Source organism: Pangasianodon hypophthalmus, chromosome 23 (genome assembly GCF_027358585.1).
Source record: "Pangasianodon hypophthalmus isolate fPanHyp1 chromosome 23, fPanHyp1.pri, whole genome shotgun sequence".
NCBI classification, from domain to species: domain Eukaryota; kingdom Metazoa; phylum Chordata; class Actinopteri; order Siluriformes; family Pangasiidae; genus Pangasianodon; species Pangasianodon hypophthalmus.
Window position 1 is genome coordinate 20186814 of NC_069732.1, and position 19195 is coordinate 20206008.

The following is a 19195-nucleotide window of genomic DNA, read 5'->3' on the forward strand; positions in this document are numbered from 1 at the left end:
CAGGCGTACAGGTGTTCCTAATAAAGTGTTCGGTGAGTGTATATTCTTCCAGTATAGCCTTACAATTATTTGACTGATTAAGGGAACTTGCAGTTCCTGAATTTGGCCAAACGATGGCAGACGTTCCATCCAACACGCATCACTGCTTTAAACACACTGCATGCCTTGTGTATTTTCACCTCATTTATATACCTTACAGAGCTCACCAACTTTACATATATATATATATATATATATATATATATATTTGTCGTTATTATTATCCGAAGATCAGAAACCACAACATTTGAAAACTGATTCAGCGCCGCGGTGTCATAAAGGTAAAATCTGTCAATCAATCCATCACGCTAGTTCTAGATCTGTGAAAATGACGCAATGAAAGTCTAATAATTCATTGCTTTTTATGTGCCCTATGTATTGCTATTTTACGGCAGTATATTCCGCCCTGAAAGTCCAATCCTGTCCAGGTGGTGGCAGTAACACGCCCGATAGCTGCTTCTCCAACCGCCAGAAAACACAGAAGAAGAAAACGTTTTTTTTTTTTTTTTTTTTTTTTTTTTTTCCCCGCAGGAGCGTCTTTACGCGACTTAACTCATCTTTTCCACGTTAAATCTTTCTAATAAAGTGCACAGTTACAGTTAGATTTGAAGACAGCTCGAGCTAAAAAAATATCAACACGTTATTGTGAGGATTTGAAACTGTTTTCTGCATTAAAACCTGAGGTAAGTTAAGCTGAGGCTGTGGGGTCTGCATCTGGACTGGAGTGAAGGCTTGATGGAAAAGCTGGACAGAGGTTCAGGAAAAGAGAGTGTAATGCTGAGTGGCAACACCACACAACATACAGAGTGAAATCTAGTGGAAAACCGAAAAATTACAAGAAAGAAAAGCTGTGGCTCTAGTTCAGATCGCGATGGGGAGACACATATCTAAAGTGAGTAAGGAAGAGTGTAAGGCTAAGGTTTATTCCTAAACCACCCAGAAAATTAAAGCTTTTAAAATGAACAAAGGAGCTTCGGAAAGCACTAGGTGACGTTATTAGTACCAAGTCCATGTGCGATGGAAAACTGTTGCTTTTCTGTGTAAAGACAGAAAACAAGAGCTAGGTTTGAAACTTGAATGTCAGAAATCTTTTAGTCAGGAAATTTGTTTCACAAATCTAACTGAGACAAATTCAAATTTTATTGGTCACCCACACAACAATACACAAGTACGGCGTGCAGTGAAATGCTTTTTACGACTGTAAGGTGACCTAAAAACAGAATTTGCATAAACCAGAATTTACTTGTATACAAGTAGATCAAGTAAAATATAATATAAAGAATATAAAAGATAGATGGCAGAAAAAGTATGGACTATATTTGGAATAAAGTGCAGTATATGTGCAGTCGTATGTGCAATACAATGCTGTGCAACATCAAGCCAAAGCAGTTGTAGTGAAATTGCTATAATTAACATTGATAAATATGGGGTAATACGTGTATATTAACAGGAATGTAGGTGATGTGGGTTTTGCGAACACAAGTCCAAGCTCTAGTCCTTGGTGTTGTCCTGGTTCAGGGCCCGATTGGCCTGTGGGAAGAGGCTCCTCCACATTCTCTCTGTGTTGGTCTTCAGGGAGTGGAAGCTCTTTGCTGACCACAACAGAGAGAAGAGTCTGTTGTTCGGATGGCTGAGGTCCTTCACTGTCTTCTTGGCCTTGGTCCAGCACTGCTTGCTGTAGATAGATTGCAGGTCTGGGAGCTCAGTGCGGATGGTATTCAGCTGATGCTTGGTGCTGTTCCTGAACCAGGCTGTGATGCTTCCTGTCAGGATGCTCTCAATGGTGCATGTGTAAAAGTTCCTTAGCACCTTAGAGGGCAGTTTAAAGACTTTTAACCATCTAAGGTGGTAAAGACACTGACAGGCCTTCTTCACCAGGGTGTTGATGTGACAGGACCATGACAGATCCTGCGTGATGTGAACACCAAGGTACCAGAAACTATCCACTCTCTCCACTGGGAACCCTTTGATCAAAGGGGGTGGTAGCTCCTCTTCTGCTTCTTGCTGAAGTCCACTATCAACGTTTTTGTCTTGCTGATGTTCAGGAGGAGGTTGTTCTCCTGGCACCAGTTTTCCAGGCTTTTAATCTCCTCCAGGTAGGCCTTCTCATCGTTATCAGCGATCAGGTCCACCACAAGTGTCGTCAGCAAACTTGACAATGGTGGTAGAGCTGGAAGTGGCCACTCATTCATAAGTGTACAATGAGTACAGCAGGAATTCAAGACACAACCCTGGGGGGCCCCAGTGCTGAGAGTGAAGGAGGGTGAGACATGTCTTCCCACCCGTACTCCTTGTAGTCTGTCTGTGAGAAAGTTGGAGATCCACTGACACAGGGTCGGGCTAACTCCCAGGACCTCCAACTTGTTTTGGAGGGAATTATAGTATTAAATGCTGAACTGTAGTCAACAAACAGCTTTTTAGCATAATTCCCCTTCCTGGTGTCCACATGGCTCAGGGCTGTCTGTAGGAGGTGTGTGATGGCATCCTCTGCTGAGCGATTGGGACGGTATGCGAACTGTAATGGGTCCAGGGTGTCAGATAATGAAGAGGTGATGAAGTCTCTGACCAGCCTTTCAAAGCACTTCATCACATCTGAGGTCAGAGCTACTTGGCAATAGTCACTGAGGCAGGAAGGCAGGCTGGGGTTTCTTTGGGACAGGAAGGATAATGGACTGTTTGAAACATATAGGGATTACTGAATGTGCCAGGGAAAGATTGAATATCTCTGTGAACACCGGTGCTAGCTGGTCAGGACAGGCTCTAAGGACCCGACCCGAGATGCCATCTGGTCCTGCTGCCTTCCTGGTGTTCACTCTCTTGAAAGCATTCCTCACATCTTGCTCCAAGACAATGAAAGCATTTCCTGTTCTGACACACTCTGCATTCATGCTACAATTAGCAATGTTAATGCTGTGAACAGTGAGTCTAGTTTCCTTCACCCTACGACGTACACAGACCACTGAAGGAGATGAAGCGGTGCTACGGGAGGAAGCTCCAACAAGGTGGCTTTAGGAGCCTGTGGTAGGGCTACTTGGCCTGTTAGAGGTGTTATAACTGGTATTCTGATTGATCTAACAAATGAAACAATTGAGAATACCATAAGGGAGCTGAGATGAAAGAAGTAAAGCGACTGAAAGTAGTAAGGGCAAATGAAAATATTTCCCCCACAACTTAGATGCTTTAAACAACAAAAAATATGGCCATGTAGCAGCAGTTTGCAAGGGTAAGCTGTGCTACATGTGGAGGAGTGAATATGAATATGGCAAGAGTGTGGAAGGAGTAGATCCTAAATGCTGTAACTGTTAAGGTAAACATAGCAATAGATATGGAGGATTCCAGGCACATAAAATGCCATCAGAGTGCAAAACATAGAATAGAATCATCAGCCCAAGTAGCTCAAAAACACCACCACCACTGCAGAGCCAATGAGGACATGCGTGGTTGACAAATTCAAATTTATTGCAATCATAGCAGTGGTAGTGAATTGGTCTGTGCAAACTGTAAGTAGAGAACATAGAGAATTTAAAAAAATCATTATCAAAGCAGCAGAGAAATATCTGGAGATCGACGGCGTAATAATGGAATAGATTAATGGAATACTCAGGATCCAGTTAAATAGCACACAGTCAGCATGTGGGTCATCATAAAGTGATTTTATGCATTATACAATGTAATACAGGAAGTCTAATAGCAAATGGACAAGAATTTTAAAAGTTTATTGAAGATAGAGTAGAAAATCAGCATATTTTTCTGTATGCAGGAGACATGGCTTAAACTACAACAAAACTTTGCAATACATAGATATGATGCCATTAGGAGGGACAGATGTATGCGGGGTAGATACATTCATTAAACAAGGAAGAGGGTATAGAATTGCAGGAGCACACACAACAAATATGAAGCTATAAGTGTGGAAATATGGGCAGAATAACAAAACGTAAACATAATTAACGACAATAATTGGCCTGTGAAAGGCTAAGGAGAGAAATACTAGAAAAGGTTGGTGGGCAAGATAATTAGAAATTATCTTGCGGTGCAGTACATTACACTGTGGGCAAAAAAACTTCTGTTAAAGATGAAACCTGTTGCATTTTTCCTGTGAAAAATGATAGGACCTTATTGTTTTTGTGACACAGTGACTGCAGGTTTGGGTCCTGCTGTCTATCACACTGCAGTACAAGCAGAAAACTTTAATTTGGAGAGGGTAAAAATTTCTGAGGATGCTGGAATGCCATTCTGGATTGTTCTTGCTCGCTTTCACCCCTGGATATACAGACAGGTCCATAAGTGTTTGGACAGTGACACAATTTTGGTAATTTTGCTTCTATACACCACAACAATGGATTTGAAATGAAGCAATCAAGATGTATTTGAAGGTGTAGACTTTCAGCTTTAATTGAGTTCAAAAATATTGCCTTAACTGTTTAGGAATTACAGCCATTTTTTACAGTTCCTCCATTTTCACAGGCTCAGAAGTAGTTGTATAATTGACTGATAAGCAGTTTCATGGCCAGGTTTGGCCTGTTTCCTCATTATTTCATGAAAAATTAAGGCGATTAAAAGGTCTGGAGTTGATTCCAAGCATTGAATTTGCATTTGGTAGCTGTTCATGGGAACTCACAATATGCGGTCCAAAGACGATGCAAGTGAAGGACGCCGTCATTAGGCTGAAAAAACAAAATAGACCTTACAGAGAGATAAGACTATATAGAGATAACTGTAAGAGTGGCCCAATCAACAATTTGGTACATTCTTAAAAAGAAAGAATGCAGTGGTGAGCTCAACAACATCGAAAGGCCTGGAAGACCACGGAAGACAACTAAAGTGGATGATCGCAGAATTCTTTCCTTGGTGAAGAAAAATCCCCTCGCAACATCTAGCCAAGTCGAAAACACTCTGGAGAAGGTAGGCGTATCATTGTCAAAGGCTACAATCAAGAGACGTCTTCATGATTGTAAATACAGATGGTTTCCCTCAAGATGCAAACCACTGGTAACACTCAAGAACAGAAAGACCAGATTAAAAAAAAAAGATTAACTTGTACCAGAATGATGGGAAGAGAAGAGTGTGGAGAAGGAAAGGAGGGGCTCGTGTTCCAAAGTATACCACATCATGTGTCAAAAGTGGAGGCAGTGTTATGGCATGGGTGTGTATGGCTGCCAGTGTTTATTGATGATATGACTGCTGATAGAAGTAGCAAGATGAATTCTGAGGTGTACAGGGCTGTACTCTCTGCTCAAATTCAGTCAAATGCTGCAAAACTGATAGGATGGCGCTTCACAGTACAGATGGATAATGACGCAAAACATACCGCAAAAACAACTCAAGAGCTTCTTAAGGCAAAGAAATATAATGTTCTTAAAATAACAAAGTCAGTCACCTGACCTCAACCCAATAGAGCTGCTTTTTCACTTACTGAAGACAAGACTGAAGGCAGAAAGACCCACAAGCAAGCAGCAACTGAAGGCAGCTGCAGTAAAGGCCTGGCAAAGCAGCTCAAGGGAGGAAACTCAGCATTTGGTGATGTCCATGGGTTCCAGACTTCAGGCAGTCACTGACTGCAAAGGATTTGCATCCAAGTATTAAAAATAATCTTTATATTTATAATTGTTAGTTTGTCCAATTACTTTTGAGCCTGTGAAAATGGGAGGACTATGTGTAAAAATAAAAAAAATAAATAAGTAAATAAATAAAATAAAATAAAACCACAGTTAATGCAGCATTTTTGTTAAACCCCTTGAATTAAAGCTGAAAGTCAACACTTCAAGACACTTCATATCTTGATTGCTTTATTTTGTTGTCTCTATACTCATACTCTGGCAATGACAATAAAGTTGAACCTAACCTAATTTCAAATCCATTGTGGTGATGTACAGAGGCAAAATTGCAAAAATTGTGTCATTGTCCAAATACTAGCAGACCTGACTGTACATAATCCATTCATATCAACATATAAGAAACAGAGCTTATATAGAAATAGAAAATTTCCTGTCTCTTAAAAAATATCTGTTGTCCATTGTCACCTAACTGTCAAATGAAATTTTTCTAGGTCAAGGCAGTAAAATACAATGAGTTCAGCTGGAGACAGACAGCACTCTTCCAGGAAGTCTCTAGCTCCTGATTCTGCTCATCCACAGGTAAAGCTTAATGATGATGTGTGTGAGAATTCAATAACATGATGTTAAAGTTTGAGCAGTCTGTTTTTTTACTGCCTTGCTTCACTGCTAGCCTTCAAGCTGTCCTGTTAATCACTCATAATCTTATGATATTTAATAAGGAGTGAAAAATCTAAAACTTTTCATATCAGCAAACAATAGTCTATACCATTATAAACAAATTTATAAAGATTGTTTGTTCTTTGCTGAAAAAGTGTTGTTGGATCTTTAGCTGTGTGAGGATGTGAAAACAGAGACTTCAGATGGAGAGACAAAGGGCATTGTGAAGAAAGAGGAGACCCTGGAGCTGAGCATCAGTAACCATGGAAATGACCTCAATAACACACCTGAAGTTATCTCCATTAAAGAGGAAGAAGCTGACAATAAAGTCTACCTCTGTAAGACATCAGGCACCTTAGAGTCCAGTCTGGGGCTCAGTAACACTGATTGTTCTCTCTGTATATGGTGGGGTGAATTAAAAGTCCAAACGGGAGTCTGTTGATACTGAGCTTCTGTCTCTGATTTAGTCAATAGATATTTAGTCAATAGTTTAATTATTGGTTTTATAAGTTTGCAAACAGCCAGGTTTATGTTTTTCTCTTGGCTGGGGAAAAAATGGAGCTGCTATTTAATAAAGGGTGCCAGTCATAGAAACCCAAATTTCCCTTGGTTTTCTGAAATAAAAGCACTTAAAAGAGTTTATAAACATTGTTAACGTTTCTACTCCCACCCCAGTCTGTAAGGTCAATTTGTAGAATTTCTTGTTTCTACATCATCAGAGAAACGAGCAGTTGTTTTTACAGCAGGTTAGCACCCCCCCCCATTACCTTTATAGCAGGATTAAAACCCCACCCCCTTTTACTTTTCAGCATCTTAACCCATTTTATTTTTCAGCTGGTTAACTCCGCCCATTCACTTTACAGCAGGTCAGCCCCACCCTTTCGCTTTACAGCATCTTAACCAACCCTTTACTTTACAGTAGCTTAACACCCCCCTTTATTTTTCAGCAAGTTAGCCCCACCTGTTCAATGTACAGCAGGTTAGCCCTGCCCTTTCACTTTAGAGCAGATTAGCCCCAACCTTTCACTTTACAGCAGTTTACTCCCCTCATTTACTTTACAGCAAGTTAACCCTGCCTTTCTCTTTACAGCAGTTTAACATCTCCTCCTCTTTTATTTTTCAGGATAACCCCACATGTTTACAACCCCATTTCCAAAAAGGTTGGGATGCTTTGTAAAATGTGAATAAAAACTATAAATAAAGAAGATTTACCAATCATATAAACCCATATTTTATTCGCAAGAGGGCATAGACAACATATGAAATGTTTAAAGTGAGACATTTTACTATTTTATGAAAAATATTCTCTCATTTGGAATTTAATGCCAGCAACATGTCTCAAAAAAGTTGGGACGGGGGCAACAAAAGGCTGGAAAAGTAAATAAAACTAACAAGAAACAGCTGAAGGAACATTTTAAAACTAATTGGATTAATTGGCAACAGGCCATTAACATGATTGGGTATAAAAAGAGCATCTTTAAAAAATAGGATCTTAAACATCTCATCGTCTACAGTACATAATATCATAAACAGATTCAGAGAATCTGGAGAAATCTCTGTGTGTAAGGGACAAGGCCCAAAAGCAATATTGGATGCCCGTGATCTTCGGGCCCTCAGACGGCACTGCATCAAAAACAGGCATGCTTCTGTAATGGATATCACTGCGTGGGCTCAGGAACACTTCAAAAAATCATTGTCATTAAACACAGTTCGCCGTGCCATCCACAAATGCAGTAAAGCTGTACCATGCAAAGAGGAAGTTATATATGAACATGATCCAGAAACACTGCCGTCTTCTCTGGGCCAAAGCTCATGTAAAATGGACTGAGGCAAAGTGGAAAACTGTTCTGTGGTCAGACGAGTCCAAATTCGAAGTTCTTTTTGGAAATCATGGATGCCAGAAATCATGGACACCTAAAGAAGAGAAGGACCATCTGACTTATCAGTGCTCAGTTCAAAAGCCACCTTCTCTGATAGTATGGCATGGGCAGATCTCACATCTGGAAAGGCACCATCAGTGCACCATCAATGCTGACAGGTATATACAGGTTTTAGAGCAACATATGCTTCCATCCAGACGACGTCTTTTTCAGGGAAGGCCTTGCATATTCCAACAAGACAATGCCAAACCACATACTGCGTGTCCTGCAACAGCATGGCTTCATAGAAAAGAATCTGGGTGATGAACTGGCATGCCTGCAGTCTTGACCTTTCACTAATTGAAAATATTTGGTGCATCATGAAGAGAAAAATACAGCAAAGAGGACCCCCAACAGTAGAGCAGCTGGAATCCTATATCAGGCAAGAATAGGACAACATTCCCCTCGAAAAACTCCAGCAACTCATCTCCTCACTTCCCAAATGTATACAAGCTGTTGTTAAAAGAAGAGGAGATGCTACACAGTGGTAAAAATGGCCCTGTCCCAACTTTTTTGAGACATGTTGCAGCTGTCAAATTCAAAATGAATTTTTTTTTCTTTTTTTTTTTCTTTTTTTTTTCTTTTTTTTTTCTTTTTTTTTCATAAAACACTATCTCAGTTTAAACATTTGTTACGTTTTCTATGTTCTGTTGTGAATAAAATATGGGTTTGTGCAATTTGCAAATCATTGCATTCTGTTAAATTAGTTAAATTTTACACAGCGTCCCAACTTTTTTGGAAATGAGGTTGTACTTTATAGTAGTTTAGCCCCACCTGTTCACTGTACAGCAGGTTAGCCTCACTCATTGAATGTACAGCAGTATAATCCTGGCCATTCACTTTACAGGAGGTTAACCCTACCCAATAAATTTACAAAGGGTTAGCCCTGACTATTCACTGTACAGCAGGTTAGCCTCACCCATTCACTGTATAGCAGGTTAGCCCTGTCCAGTCAATTCACACTCCACTTATTTTAAAGTAGAGATGTCAAAGTATTTTATTGGCAGAAAAATTAAAAATAAATAAATAAATAAATAAAAATTTCTGACTTTCTTGGCTATTTTCCACTAGGTATCTCCATTGACATCTGATGGCTTTTTCCAGACTACCACAAATGAATGTTTGTGTTTGTGTGTGTGTTTGTGTGTGTGTGTGTGTGTGTGTGTGTGTGTGTGTGTGTATATATGTACACACCGATCAGCCATAATATTAAAACCACTGACAGGTGACGTGAATAACATTGCTTCTCTGGTGGGATATATTAGGCAGCAAGTGAACAGTCAGTTCTCAAGGTTGATGTGTTGGAAGCAGGAAAAATGGGCAGGTTAACGTAAAGATCTGAGCAACTTTGACAAGGGCCAAATCGTAATGGCTAGATGACTGGGTTAGAGCATCTCCAAAACATGCAGTGGTTAGCACCTATCAAAAGTGGTCCAAGGAAGGACAACTGGTGAACTGGCGACAGGATCATGGGTGCCCAAGGCTCATTGATGCGTGTGGAAGGCCCGATCCACAGAAGAGCTACTGTAACACAAACTGCTGAAAAAGTTAATGCTGACTATAATAGAAAGATGTCAGAATACACAGTGCATCGCAGCTTGCTGCGTATGGGGCTGCATAGCCACAGACCAGAAAGCACCTACAATGGGCACATGAGCATCAGAACTGGACCATGGAGCAATGGAAGAAGGTGGAAGAAGGTGGTCTGATGAGTCATGTTCTTTTACATCATGTGGACGGCCAGGTGCATGTGCGTTGCTTATCTGGGGAAGAGATGGCACCAGGATGCACTATGGGAAGAAGGCAAGCCGGATGGAGGCAGTGTTCTGCTGGGAAACCTTGGCATTCATGTGGATGTTACATACCGTAGGGCTAAAATATAAAGGGTTATTATCTTAGCCCGCTGCTCTCCTATGACCAAGCATGGAAGTAGGTGCAGCCAAAGGTTAAACGTGTGTTTAAGACATATATATGATTCCAATATATTAATTGTCAGACTCCAATTTATAATACCTGTTAACTTAGTAAATCGGAGCCAGATAACTATGTTAACTGAATGTAACTGATTCCAGGGAATAATCTTTTAGTTATGGCTAGAAGTATAATATCTCAGTATTCCAATTGTATTTAATCTAAAACAGCTCCATGCTAAGCTTTCATTATAAAGGCTTTTATATAGCCTATTTATTAAACAGTTATTTTGTTAGCTCAAAGGTTTCTATCGACATGCAAGCCTAGGTCTTTCCTATTTACTTGTCAGAGGTTTACTTTAAACTTGCCGGTATTAGCTTCTTCTCTTAGCTTGTCATACAGTGCCCTCCACTAATATTGGCACCCTTGGTAAATATGAGCAAAGAAGGCTGTGCAAAATTGTCTTTATTGTTTAAACTCTGCTCTCATGGATATCAAACAATTGCAAACACAACACAGGTTTATCCAAAACAAAATCTTTGTTAAATATATGTGTGGTACAATTATTGGTACCCTTTAAGTCAATACTTTGTGCTACCTCCTTTTGCCAAGATAACAGCTCTGAGTCTTCTCCTATAATGCTTGATGAGGTTGGAGAATACATGGCAAGGGATCCAAGACCATTCCTCCATACAGAATCTCTCCAGAGCCTTCAAATTTCGAGGTCCATGCTGGTGGACTCTCCTCTTCAGTTCACCCCACAGGTTTTCTATGTGGTTCAAGTCAGGGACTGGGATGGTCATGGCAGGACCTTGATTTTGTGGTCAGTAAACCATTTTTGTGTTGATTTTGATGTATGTTTTGGATCATTGTCCTGCTGGAAGATCCAGCCACGGCCCATTTTAAGCTTTCTGGCAGAGGCAATCGTGTTCATTTAATATCTATTAATATTTGATAGAGTCCATGATGCTATGTATCCCAACAAAATGTCCAGGTCCTCTGGAAGAAGAACAGCCCCAAAACATTAAAGAGCCACCGCCATATTTAACCGTGAGCATGAGGTACTTTTCTGTATGGCTATCTCTTTGTGTGCGCCAAACCCACCTCTGGTGTTTATTGCCAAAAAGCTCTATTTTGGTTTCAACTGACCATAGAACCTGATCCCAATTGAAGTTCCAATAGTGTCTGGCAAACTAAAGACGCTTGAGTTTGTTTTTGGATGAGAGTAGAGGTTTTTTCTGGAAACCCTTCCAAACAACTTGTGATGAAGTAGGTGATGTCGGATTGTAGTTTTGGAGACTTTCTGACTCTACGACGCGACTAACTTCTGCAATTCTCCAGCTGTGATCCTTGGAGATTTTTTGGCCACTCGAACCATCTTCTTCAAAGTGCCTCGAGACAATATAGACACACGTCCTCTTCCAGGTTGATTCATACTATTTCCAGTTGACTGGAACTTCTTAATTATTGCCCTGATGGTGGAAATTGGCATTTTCAATTCTTTTGCTATTTTTTTATGGCCACTTCTGAAGCTCAACAACCTTTTGCCACACATCACAGCTATATTCCTTGGTCTTACCCATTGTGATGAATGACACAAAGGAAGACAGGAAGTCATGGTTGAACAATTTCCTGTTCCTAATCACCTAGGTGTACTAAAAAATGTAAAATATCAATGGGAATATACTTCAGATATATTTTTCTCATATGAATTCATAGGGGTGCCATTAATTGTACCACACATATATTTAACAAAGATTTTTTTTTCTTTTTTGATAAATCTGTGTTGTGTTTGCAATTGTTTGACATCCATGAGAGCAGAGTATTTTTGTGAATTTTATGAACAAAAGATCAAAAGGTTAAACAATAAAGACAATTTTTCACAGCTTTCTTTGGTCATATTTATCAGTATTAGTGGAGGGCACTGTATGTTGCTTTTAAACGTGTCTATAGTACTAAAGCTTTAGCTAGGAAACTATTTCTAATAACCATATAAATCATTGTAATGCACAATCCTTTCTTGCAGAAGAATTACTGAATATTGAGAGATAAGGTAATGAATGAGTTTATTGTACAAAACACAAATTCATAATATATTTGAGCGTCTGAGCCTCTTTGAAGTGTATCATGACCAGAGCACCAAACAGAAGAGACACAGTGTATTTATGGCAGAATGGACCCCAAGCCATGTACCTCACCCTAGGGAACTGTATGTTGATTAAGTTCCTGAGAATGAGTTGGTGGGAGCAAAGGCAAAAGGTCTCCTGTGCAGACCAGGTGGTGCCAGTATGCATATGTGTGGGCGTAGGTGTGTGTGGGAAGAAAAAAAACACACACTGCAACATATAATGTAGATGTTATTTCCCAAACTTCTATGATATTTACGATGTCACCACTATGAAATACGGAGTAGACTGATACCAGACATGCCCAAAATATGCCATATTTTAATTAAGCATAGTTTAGATGACCAGGTTTAGTTTATATGGTCTCTTATATGGGGGCAGTCATGGCCTAATGGTTAGAGAGTCGGACATGTAACCTGAAGGTGAACCTGAAGGTTGTGGGTTCGAGTCTCAGGTCCTGCAGGGATTGTAGGTGGGGGGAGCGAATGACCAGCGCCCACTTCCACCTTCAATACCACGACTGAGGTGAGATCCTTGAGCAAGGCACCGAACCCCCAACTGCTCCCCGGGCACCGCAGCAAAAAAAAAAAAAAAAAAAAAAAAAGGCTGCCCACTGCTCCGGGTGTGTGTTCACGGTGTGCGTGTGTGCACTTGGATGGGTTAAATGCAGAGCACAAATTCAGAGTATGGGTCGCCATACTTGGCCACACATCACTTCACTTCACTCATGTTCCTGATCATTTTAATCAAATTTCTAATCAAACCACCTACCTAAACATTGTTGCAGGTCAAGTACACCTTCTCATGGCAACAGTATTCCCTAATGGCAGTGGCCTCTTTCAGCATTCTAATGCTTCCTGCCACACTGCAAAAATTGTTCAGGAATGGTTTGAGGAACAGGACAGAGAGTTCAAGGTGTTGACTTGGCCTCCAAATTCAACAGATCTCAATCCGATGGAGCATCTGTGGGATGTGCTGGACAATCTGATCCATGGAGGCTGCACCTCGCAACTTACAGGACTTAAAGGATCTGCAGCTAACGTCTTGGTTACCACAGCACACCTTCAGAGGTCTTGTGGAGTCTGTGCCTCGACGGGCCGAAGCTGTTTTTGCTGATTGTGTATATATATATATGTATATATATATATGTATGTACAGTCAGGTCTGGAAGTATTTGGACAATGACAGAGTTTTTGTGATTTTGCCTTTATACACCACCACAATGGATTTGAAATAAAACAATCAAGATGTGATCGAAGTGTAGACTTTCAGCTTTATTTAAAGAGGTTCCACAAAAATATGACATTTACCATTTAGGAATTACAGCCATTTTCAACAAAGTACCTTCATTTTCAGAGGCTCAAAGGTATTTGAACAAAGTGACATAACTGTAAATATAACCATAATTTTAATACTTGGATGAAAATCCTTTGCAGTCAGTGACTGCCTGAAGTCTGGAACCCATGTTCTCAAAACTCAGATTCTGAGTTTCCTCCCTGGAGATGCTTTGTCAGGCCTTCACTGCAGCCACCTTCAGTTGCTGCTTGTTTGTGTGTCTTTCTGCCTTCAGTCTTGTCTTCAGTAAGTGAAAAGCATGCTCTATTGGGTTGAGATCAGGCAGCTGACTTGGCCATTGAAGAATATTCCATTTCTTTGCCTTCAAAAAGTCTTGAGTTGCTTTCGCAGTATGTTTTAGGGTCATTATCCAGCGTCCTGTCAGTTTTGTAGCATTTGGCTGAATGCGAGCAGAGAGTATAGCCCTATACACCTCAGAATTCATCTTGCTACTTCTATCAGCAGTTTCATCATCAATAAACACCAGTGAGCTGGTTCCATTGGCAGCCATACATGCCCATGCCATAACACTCCCTCCACCATGTTTGACACATGATGTGGTATACTTTGGATCACGAGCTGTTCCTTTCTTTCGCCATACTTTTCTCTTCTCATCATTCTGGTACAAGTTAATCTTGGTTTCATCAGTCCAAAGAATCTTATTCCAGAACATGGGAGGCTTTTTTAGATGTTTTCTGGCAAAGTCTAATCTGGCTTTTCTGTTCTTGAATGTTACCAGTGGTTTGCACCTTGCTGAAAACCCTCTGTATTTACATTCATGAAGACATCTCTTGATTGTAGATTTTGACAATGATACACCTACCTTCTCCAGAGAATTCTTGACTTCTGTTGATGTTGTGAAGGGGTTTTTCTTCACCAAGGAAAGGATTCTGTGATCATCCACTTTAGGTGTCTTCCGTGGTCTTCCAGGCCTTGTGATGTTGTTGAGCTCACTAGTGCTTTTTTTCTTTTCAAGAATGTATCCAACTGTTGATTTGGCCACACGTAAGGTTTTTGCTGTCTCTCTCATAGATTTATGAGTTGTTTTTTCAGCCTAATGATGACCTCCTTCACTTGCATTGAGATCTCCTTGGACTTCATATTGGTAGCTCCAGTCGAACAGCTGCCAAATGCCAACTCAATACCTGATATCAACTCCAGACCTTTTATCTGCTTCATTTGTCTTTAAGTAACGAGGGAATGGACCGCACCTGGTCAGTTAACTTCTTGTCAGTCAATTGTCCAAGTGCCTTTGAGCCTCTGAAAATGGAAGTACTTTGCTTAAAATGGCTGTAATTCCCAAATGGTAAATGCCATATTTTTGTGGAACTTCTTAAAATAAAGCTGAAAGTCTACACTTCTATCACATCTTGATTGTTTTATTTCAAATCCATTGTAGTGGTGTATAAAGGCAAAATCACAAAAATCATTGTCTAAATACTTCCAGACCTGACTATATATATATATATATATATACATATATATATATATATATTAGTGTGTGTATGTGTATAATGTATATATTTACTGCTCCACATGTCAGATCATCACTTGGTGACCTTCACCATCACCCTCCCTGTTCTGCATGACATCAACCTCTCCCTCACTCACCAAAAAACTCTACCACTGGAACTAGCCAAAAACACTTTCCTCATCCGTGGACCTCCTTGTCCCGCTATCTTCTAAGCCTAGGAAGTCTTCTCGCACTGCTTCTTGGTTGTTGGATGTGTTGCACAGTGATCAACTGTCCAGGTTTTCAGTTGATGTAATTGCAGCTATGCCCATCTTTAAGACATCCATTTGTAGATCCTCTATAGATCTATAGGAGGCCTCTGCACAAGATCCTAGCAAGCAGCACAGCATCTTTTCTTCTTTTCTTAACCCATTGTCTCCTCCTTTATAGTCTTCCCTGGCTGCTGATGACGTTGCCACCTTCTTGATGAAAAGATTGGAATCATTTGCCAGTCTTTCGTATGTGCCCTGGCTCTTACACTACATCTTCAAAATTCCCCTTCTCTTTCTCTGACACATTTTTCTTCTCAGTCATCAGAAGAGATCCTGCAGATTGTCTTGTCCTGCAATCCCACCACCGCTGGATTCTGTGTCTTCCACACTGGTCCATCTCACAAGACTTCCTAGTCTTCATATCTTCTGTTATTAATGATTCCATAAAATCTGGTCAAGTACTGACTGCATTCAAGTCAGCAAGGGTTATTCCCATCCTGAAGAAATCCACTCTGAATTTCTTCAGACAACAGCAACTACAGACCAGTATCACTTCTCTCTTTTCTTTTTCTCTTTTCCTTGAAAACACTGTCTACAATCATCTGGTTCTCTATTTCACCCAGAACGATCTCCAGTCATAACCAGTCTGGCTTGCAAGCGGCACACCCCGCAAAAACCTGACAGCCTTTGACACAGAGAACTATATGACCCTTTTATCCAGCCTTGTGAGTGTTGGAATTTGTGACACATCATGGCATTGATTTGCTTCCTACCTGGAGTGACAGTCATCAGGTGACATGGAGAGGGTCCACATCTGCTTGCACAGTGTGAAGAGCCGAAAACAATGCGAGTCTCCTTTTTTTTACTGTAGGAATAATAAATAGAAGATAACACAGACATAATTCAGTTTTGGAGCATGAGCTCGTCTATAGAAGACAGAAAGTTCTGGATGCAATGAGGGAAAATTTTATTGTTTACACTTTATTGTTTATAATTTTTTTTGTTTGCGCTTCAGATATACTTTGAACATTATTACTCTTATTTAAACAATATTAATCTAAATTTGATTAAACCCGTTTTGAGAAAACAAACCGTTTCTGAGTACACAGACATGCCTCTCAGCCAACCAATCAACATTTGCCTGAAGCACAGCACTAAAGAGATGGAAAACACGTAGTTAGCTTGTGGAAAGTAAGCACATCTCTGCCTTTCTGTGTGCCACGTTTACCTAAGATGCCCAAGTCGCTCTGGGTAATGGTGTCAAATGCCGTAAATGTAAAAATTATTTGGCATGTGTGGTTACACACTAAAAAAATACTTTAAGAGTTTAAAACAGAAACTCTCCTTGCCTTTTAAAATTGTATTTATTACAGTTTATTAGAAAATATTTTGGGAAACCTTGATTTGTGTTATTTTGTTTTCTCTTTACAGACTGTGAACTTTGCCAGTCCTCCTTCTTTAACAAGTGTGAGGTCCACGGTCCGGCACTCTTCATCCCTGATACTCCTGTTCCCATGGGGGTCCCTGAACGAGCCAGACAAACTCTTCCTCCTGGACTAGAGATTCAGATGTCTGATATTCCTGATGCAGGTCTAGGAGTGTTTAATAAAGGAGAGACTGTTCCAGTTGGTGCACACTATGGACCATACCAGGGAGAGCTGGTGGACAGAGAGGAAGCCATGAACAGTGACTACTCTTGGGTGGTGAGTTATTATAAATTTATTATAAATTTATTATAAATATTGAAAGATAAGTCCCCCAGTTTTTGTTAGGATGCAGTACACTACTGAAGAAGTTGGGGATAGTGTTGCCTGTAGTCTACTATTTTCTCTCACTAGTTCACGTTTACTGAATGCAGCGGAATGCTGCCACCACTGGATGAACGTATCGAGTATCATGCAGAAGTTAAAAGCCTTGTGTGTGAATCATGATGTTTCATGTTGCTTCTGCTTCTGCCTGGAGAGGGTCTCGGTGGCAACAGGCTGAGAAGTTCAACTCCAAGATCCAAAAATGAAAATCCAGACACTTCTAAACTTCAGAAATAACACTACAGCTACTCTTCATGATGATCTGCTGGAGAAGCTACGTGCCTGATGCCGGTGGCCGGGGGATGGGACATCTCGTCCATCCTGCTCTCCAATGTCTGCTCCCTGGACAATAAATTGGATTACATCTGACTCCAGCAAACTACGTGGCGTGAGTTTAGAGACTGCTGCATCTTTGTTTTCATGGAGATGTGGCTCAGCGACAGAGTTCCGGACGCTGTCATTCAGCTAGACAGGCTAGCCTCATTGCCGACAGAAACACAGCTCTGTGCGGTAAGGCTCGTGGCGGTGGCTTGTGTGTTTACATCAACACGGAATGGTGCAAGAACTCAGTGCTAGTTTCTAGTTACTGCTCATTGCTGGTGGAGTTTGTGACTGTTAGATGCAGACCATTTTATTTACCACGGGAATTCACCACTGTCCTCATAATCGGTGTGTACATTCCCCCAGCGCTAATGCTAAAGACGTGCTCTGTGAACTGTATGGGGCTATTAGTGAACTGCAGAATTCAAACCCTGATGGACTGTTTATTGATGCCAGAGATTTCAACCATTCAAATCTCAAGTCAGTGCTCCCTAAATTCCATGAGCATGTGGACTTTGCAACAAGAGGGAAGAACGTGCTGGACCTTGTTTACACAAACATCCCAGGCGCGTACCATGCGGAGCCCCGCCCCCATCTCTGTTATGCAAATCCCAGCATACAGACCGCTCCTCAGACGCTCCAAACCGGTTCTGAAGCAGGTGAAAACCTGGCCAGCAGGATCCATCTCTGCTCTTCAAGACTGTTTTGAACACTCTGACTGGCACATGTTCAGGGAAGCAGCAACTGACGGTGACTTCACCAACTTGGAGGAATACGCAACATCAGTGACTAGCTATATCAGCAAGTGCATTGATGACATCACCGTATCCAAGACCATCACCACACGCACCAACCAGAAGCCGTGGTTCTGCAGAGGTGCGTGCGCTACTGAAGACCTGAGACTCTGCCTTCAGAGCAGGCGATAAGGCGGCCCTAAGAACAGTGAGGACCAAACTGTCCCGGGCCATCAGAGAGTCAAAGAGCACACACATTGCACTTACACCCATCATCATGAACTGCTTCGAGAGGCTCGTCATGAGGCACATCAAGACCCTGCTGCCCCCCTCACTGGACCCCCTGCAATTCGCTTACCGCCCCAACCGCTCAACAGATGACACCATCACCATCACCCTCCATCTGGCCCTCACCCACCTGGACAATAAAGACACACATGTTCGAATGCTGTTCATAGACTTCAGTTCAGCATTCAACACAATCGTTCCTCAGCACCTGATTGGAAAGCTGAACCTGCTGGGCCTGGACAGCTGAGAAGATCATCGGGGTCTCTCCTCCCTTCATCACGGACATTTACACCTCCCGTTGCATCCGCAAAGCCACCAGCATTGTGGATGACCCCATACACCCCTCTCACACACTCTTTACCCTCCTGCCGTCTGGTAAACGGTACCGAAGCATTCGGGGCTCACGACCAGACTGTGCAACACTTTCTTCCCCCAAACCATCAGACTCCTCAGTACTCAGAAACTGGACTGAAGGAACACACACACGTACATATACACACACAACTGAGCATCCTCCATCTTCTCTGAAATCTTTTTGCAAGTTTTTGCACATGTTTATGCTGCTACAATATTTATTATACTGTACATAGGCTGCTACTCTTATGTTTACACTTATGTTTACACTATTTCAGCTACTTGTATTATACTCTTGTACTCTTTGCACTATTCTCACTAGATTCACTTTTAAACAGAACTGTGTACTGGTCGGTGCTGCACTGGGACTCACTGTGCCCATTGTCTTTCCCAGTAGTCATTGTACTGTCTTGTGCTGTC

General features: G+C 41.2%; 1 protein-coding gene across 4 annotated transcripts in view; it reads left to right on the forward strand.

Moving 5' to 3' along the window:
- The first annotated feature begins 533 nt into the window (after window positions 1-533).
- The window catches only part of LOC113524450 (zinc finger protein 883), a 35051-nt gene continuing 16389 nt past the window's right edge, over window positions 534-19195 (forward strand). The window contains exons 1-4 of one of the 4 annotated variants that reach the window (XM_053228448.1): window positions 535-722; window positions 6089-6176; window positions 6427-6592; window positions 16702-16973. In XM_053228448.1, coding sequence (XP_053084423.1) covers window positions 6108-6176; window positions 6427-6592; window positions 16702-16973 — 507 coding nt within the window. In that variant the 5' untranslated portion in view covers window positions 535-722; window positions 6089-6107. The other 3 variants (XM_053228449.1, XM_053228450.1, XM_053228451.1) reach the window with 3 other exon arrangements.